The following is a 6,000-nucleotide window of genomic DNA, read 5'->3' on the forward strand; positions in this document are numbered from 1 at the left end:
CACAGCAAATACATTAGTTAAAAAAAAAAAGCAAGAAAGAAAAGAAAGAAAATTACACTGAAATCCCTACATTCAGATAGCATTTTAATGTGTCTCTTTCCAGTTTCTTTACTAACACACACATATACACTCTTCAGGCAAAATGTCATACTGTAACACTATCCTGTAGCTTTTATCTTTTAACAGTATTGTTTTTCTCAGAGTATATTGAGAGCATCTTTCATGTTAGCAAAATAAAGAGCACTTCATTTTTTTTTTTTTTTTTGAGATGGAATTTTGTTCTTGTTACCCAGGCTGGAGCGCAGTGGCATGCTCGCGGCTCACCGCAACCTCCACCTCCCAGGTTCAAGCAATTCTTCTGCCTCAGCCTCCCAAGTAGCTGGAATTACAGGCATGAGCCACCACACCTGGCCAGAACACTTCATTTTTTTTTTTTTATTGTTCCTACATATTAATTACTTTATTCACCGATGCACAAATATTTATTGAGCACCAATTGTGCCAGACACAGTATTCTGTAGCTTAGATGCACCACTGATTAAAATCACTTAATCTCCAAGGAGGAATTTTGAAAGTGATGATCCATATGCAGAAACAGGGGAGCTGTTGGGAAGGGGACGTATCTTCATGGTTTTCTGGGTTGCAAACTGTCTATATAAGATTCATACCTCTGCTGGTAGGTGGGACTTCTCTGGGCACAGTGCAGGTGGAGGAATGAGCCAGAAAGAATGATCTGACTGGTGGCCTGACCATGCCTGTTTCCCCACAGATTGACCTGTCATCAGCCGTGGAGTCACTCCCCATGGAAGGCATACCTGTGTGTGGAGCTTTCCCTCAGAGCCCCTTTCAAGGCTTTGTTAGATGAGGTGATGTTAGATGAGGCTTTGCTCTTGGTCGCTGGTCTTCATTCTCCATAAGGAAGAGGGAACAAATCACTTAAAGAACTTTGAGCAAGACACTGAGGGAAGTGGCCTTTTGTTTCTGACATCTGGCAGGGTGTGGGGGGCGGTGGCAGGTGGCCTGGAGATGGCTTTGGGGAAACTTCATCCAGGTCATTTGGAGCAGGTGCTCCTGAACCAAGTGAGCTAAGGAAAGTCTCCATCACCTGTGTCGAGCCCATTTTCCCTCCTTCTGCTCCAAAACGGTGGCTTATGTTTTCCCATGGGGCTTAGGAGATGCATTGAAGGTGTCAACTTTCAAGAGAATCTGGTAGCTCCCTGCAGGGACCCTAGAGACCAGCCATCTTGCTTGAAATCCCAGCTTTGTCTTTGACATTGAGAATGTTATTTAGTCTTTCTTTGTCTCAGTTTCTCCTTCTGGTAATGGAGGTAAGGATAACTAATGATTTTTGAGTGCCCATTCACACTGGCACCTGTGCTAAAAGTACTCACAAACAGGCCTTATTTAACCCACCCAACAACTGGAGAGTTAGTACTGTCCTCGTTATACAGATAAGAATACTGAGGCTCAGAGAAGTAAAGTAAGTTGCCTAATTCACACAGGCAGTAAGTGATGCCTACTAAACCCTTATTTGTTTTATTGCTGTTGGTGGTGGTGGTGGTGGTGGTGGTGGTGGTTGTGTTTTAGAGGCAGGGTCTTGCTCTGTTGCCCAATTTGTAGTGCAGTGGTGCCATCACAGCTAACTGCAGCCTCCAACTCCTGGGCTCAAGCGGTTCTTCCACCTCAGCCTCCTGAGTAGCTGGGACTACAGGTGTGCACCAGCATACCCGGCTAATTTAGCACATAGTGTGTTACACATGACATACCTCTGGCCTCATCCTCATGGAACCAGCAGCCTTCCACAGTGCAGCAGTAAATTACTTCCAGAAGCTTCTGGGTATTCATTCATTCAACCAAAAGATATTTTTCATAGCCTGCCAGACCCTGGGTGTGTAGTGGTACATGAACACACCAGGTCCTATCCAGCCAGGGCTCTTTCAGCATTCCTTTCTTCATGTATTTTTCTTTAAGTTGGATTTGGAGTGGGTTTTAGAGGGCAGGAGAGTGTAAGCCTCACCTTTTTTTGGTTTTTCCTGTGTATTCATTACATTATTCACCCATTGCGCCTTTTTTTTTTTTTTTTTTTTTGACACAGAGTTTTGCACTGTCACCCAGGCTGGAGTGCAATAGTGCGATCTTGACTCACTACATCCTCCACTTCCCAGGTTCTTCTGCCTCAGCTTCCTGAGTAGCTGGGATTACAGGCACCAGCCACCACGCCCAGCTGATTTTTGCATTTTTACTGGAGACAGAGTTTCACCACATTGACCAGGCTGGTCTCAAACTCTTGACCTCAAGTGAACCACCCACCTCAGCCTCCCAAAGTGCTGGGATTGTAGACATGAATCACTGTGCTGGGCCCCATTGCACAAATATTTATTGAGCACCAATTGTGCTGGACACAGGATTCTGTAGCTTGGTTGCACCATTGATTAAAATCATTTAATTCATCCACAGGAAGGAATTTAAAAGGTGATGATCCATATGCAGCAGCAGGGGAGCTGTTGGGAGGGGACATATCTAGCAAGTCTCTTCCTTGGAAGGAAGCCCTTGATGAGAAATACCTAGACCCCAGCCCAGTCATCTCCCATCCTGTCCCATTGTACTTCACTTTGCCAATCTAAAGAAAGAATCTGAAGCAGAGCCTTCTGGGCTTCCAGAATTGGGATCGGGTAGGAAGCAGACAGGAGAAGGAGGTTGTAGAATATGTATTTTAGGCAGAGACAGCAATGGGAAGAAACCAAAGTGACTGTCTGGAGGGGCCACCCAGGCTGAATCTCATATACCCAGCTTCCCAGCTTCCCATACTCTGGTTTAAATACTTGACAAATCGTTTGTGATCGTTTTCCAGCACTGACAAGCCTTTGTTAGTTTAGTTGAGTGATTTGTTTATTTGATTTAGCCACTGAGACTTGGTGATTACTACCATTTCACTCCCCACAAGATGGGGATGTAGAGAGCGGTTATTGCTAAAAGATCAGTTTGGCCTGGATTGTCTAGGGAAGCGCCATTGTGGGTGCAAGCATTTGGGAATCAGCTCAAGAGGAAAATAAATATTGCTCATTGGCCAAACTCACAGGGATGGAACATCTGCTATTCTTGATGTTGCGGCAAGCCAGCCTTCCAAAGGGCAAGTGAGCATGACAGGCGTGAGACAGAGCCAGGATAAGGATTGGAGGTGGGGTGGTTGAGTGAGTTGCAGGTGGAAGAGCCAAGGGGGGCTGAAGTCCAAGTCAAGAAACAAGACTTGACCTTAGACCCTTTTCCTGCAAACCCTCAATCAGAGATGCAGGAAAAAAGGCCCAAAGAAGGAAGGTGACTTGCTCCAGTCACTTCCAAAGGAGTGGCAAAGTTGGGACCAGAACACAGATTCCCTGCCTCCCCTACAGGGTGATCTTATCCTGCCGCTGCAGCTATGTGTTCACCTTCCCGGGAACAAAGGGGACAACAGAGCTGGTGCTGCTGCAGAGCAAAACTTCTGGATCTGTTGAGCCAGCCCAGAAAAGCAAGAGACCCAGAGAAGGAGCAAGTTGTAGGCGTTTGGGGATTGTAGGCTGATGGAGTCTGTTTCTCCTCTCCCTTGCCAGGTACACCAAACCGCTCACCTTTGCTGACTGCATTAGTGATGAGTTGCCGCTAGGATGGGAAGAGGCATATGACCCACAGGTTGGAGATTACTTCATAGACCACAACACCAGTAAGTTCCTGATGGTCCTCCCTTCCCTGTGCCCTCTTCATCCCTCTACCTCCAAGCCCACCCTCCCTCCAAGTCTGGAAGAACCACTTGCAGACTCTTGGAGCCAGATTGTATTTTGTTTTATATAGATGTAGATAGAAACGTCGATGTAGATATAGATAGATAATGTATGCTCGTGTAAAAATAACAGTTTAGAAGGGTTTTTAATAGAATCTAAAACTCCTCTCACAATCCATCTCCCCAATTTTATGGGAGCAGCCATTGCGAACAGTTTGTGTATCATTCCAGAAATTTTCTAATCGTGTGTTTGTGTGTGTATATGTGTACATATGCACATATATATTTACATATATAAATTTAAGGGCATACCTTTTTTTCCCGCTAAAAGAAAGATGTGTCATTGTCATTGCCAGACCATCTTAGAGCAGCCAGAGCCCTAGCAGGCCCCCCACAGCACGTATGCATATATGTCCGTAGTGGATTGGCAAGAGAGAGTGTGTGTGTGTGTATGTGTGTGTGTATGTCTGGCCCGTCATACCAGTCAGCCCATGCTCACTTCATATCTGTGATCCAAGTATCCTGATCCATTACAAAGATTCCTAGTACCTCTGTCTCAGACTATGATGGCGGAATGACTTGAGAAAAGGAGCAGGTTGTCTGACAGGTGGAGAAACCCAGGGAGCAGTCCTCCAGCAGGGGAGACTTTATATGTGTTTGGGCCTCATCCATTGAGCACCCTGTTGGCCAGGACTGTTCTCTGAAATTTGCTGTCCCACTTGTCCATGTGTACAGAAGAAAGGGATTTTTCTGCCTCACTCTCAGCCTTCTGAACTGTAGCATCCCCTTAATCCTCTCAGGCAAGAAGAAAATGGAATGAAATGGGATGTGCCTGGCAAAGTCTGAAGGCTGAGGCTAGGGCATCAGATCCTAATAGCCTCTGTTTACTGAGCACACCTTCTGTGCCATGTCCTGTGCTGAGCACTTGATAGGCATTATCTCTTTTAATCCTCCCAACTCCTGGTGGGACGGTGAGATGATCATCCCCATGTCATAAATGGGATTTAGAGTTAATTGACTACTTAAGACTCACAGCTAAAATGTGGCAGGGCTGGGATTTGAACTGGTCCTGGAGAATGAAGTTGTACTTCTCCATCTACTTCCTCTTCTGGGTTTTAGTAGCACCCTAGCCACACCTCTCTTGTGCCCTTCATCACCCTGTACTATGATCATTTGCCTGTTGTTGCAGGTCTCCTAGAGCAGAGACTGTGTCTAATTCATCTCTCTAGTCCCAGGCCTTTGCCTGGTAAGGCACGTAGTAGGTGTGAACTTAACCTGTGCTAAATAGAAAAGGGCATACGTGCATGAATGCATGAATAAATGAGTGAATGAGTGGACTGTTGTTGGCACCAAAGTGTAGAAGAGCTTCTGAGAGACAGCTAATGGCATTAATTGCATTGTTGGGGGTAGCAAAGGTTTTTATTAGCACTCATGATTGCGTCCTGGATAATGAGAAGTAAATATGCCTAATTGAGTGTGTATGGGGAATGAGGTTAATGCTTGGAGGGCTGCATGGGATGCTGGGTTAAACACTGATGTGCAGGAGCCCTAATCAGTCTTTTCCTGTTTCTAATTGCTGAGTGCATCCCCCTCATTAAAATCTCATGGCGGGAGTGGAATTTCAAGGTGCTTCTGGGAGCTGTTGGAGAAATGGAAGAAAGTAGCAGGCCATGGCAGAGTTTATTCTTGAGGGAATGAAGGCAGAAATGGGGTATATGGGGGTGATTAAATGGGGCCATAGCAGGAAGAATTCTATCTGGTAGTTTCATAAACTGTCAGGCTACTGGTTTCCTCTTGATTTGAGGTAGTCTGGTTGGATGTGCGGGACCACCTCAGTAGATGGAGCCATTGATACCAATATCGTAGTAATAGGAGCACCAAGGCCCAGGCATTCAGAGCCATGCACTTGGACCAGTTCTGTGTGTGCATCGTTCATGGACTGAAATTCTCTTAAGAGTTATAGACATAATATCGGGCACAGTTACATGTGTCTGTAGTCGCAGGTACTTGGGAGGCTGAGGCAGGAGGATCATTTGAACCCAAGAGTTCAAGGCTAGTCTGGGCAACATAGCAAGGCCTTGTCTCTTAAAAAAAAAAAAAAAAAAGGCCAGGCGCACTGGCTCACGCCTATAATCCCAGCACTTTGGGAGGCCGAGGTGGGTGGATCACAAGGTCGGGAGATCGAGACTATTCTGGCTAACGCGGTGAAACCCTGTCTCTATTAAAATACAAAAAATGGCCGGGCG

The 6,000-nt window shown here is 45.9% G+C and overlaps 1 protein-coding gene across 10 annotated transcripts in view; it reads left to right on the forward strand.

Moving 5' to 3' along the window:
* WWC1 (WW and C2 domain containing 1) overlaps positions 1–6,000 on the forward strand; it is a 173,257-nt gene that overhangs the window by 69,311 nt on the left and 97,946 nt on the right. For all 10 annotated transcript variants that reach the window (XM_017849427.1, XM_017849428.1, XM_017849432.1 and 7 more), the window contains exon 2: positions 3,588–3,697. In XM_017849427.1, the coding sequence (XP_017704916.1) occupies positions 3,588–3,697 (110 nt within the window). The remainder of the gene's footprint in view (positions 1–3,587; positions 3,698–6,000) is intronic.

Source organism: Rhinopithecus bieti, unplaced genomic scaffold (genome assembly GCF_001698545.2).
Source record: "Rhinopithecus bieti isolate Rb0 unplaced genomic scaffold, ASM169854v2 scaffold_30732, whole genome shotgun sequence".
Taxonomy (NCBI): domain Eukaryota; kingdom Metazoa; phylum Chordata; class Mammalia; order Primates; family Cercopithecidae; genus Rhinopithecus; species Rhinopithecus bieti.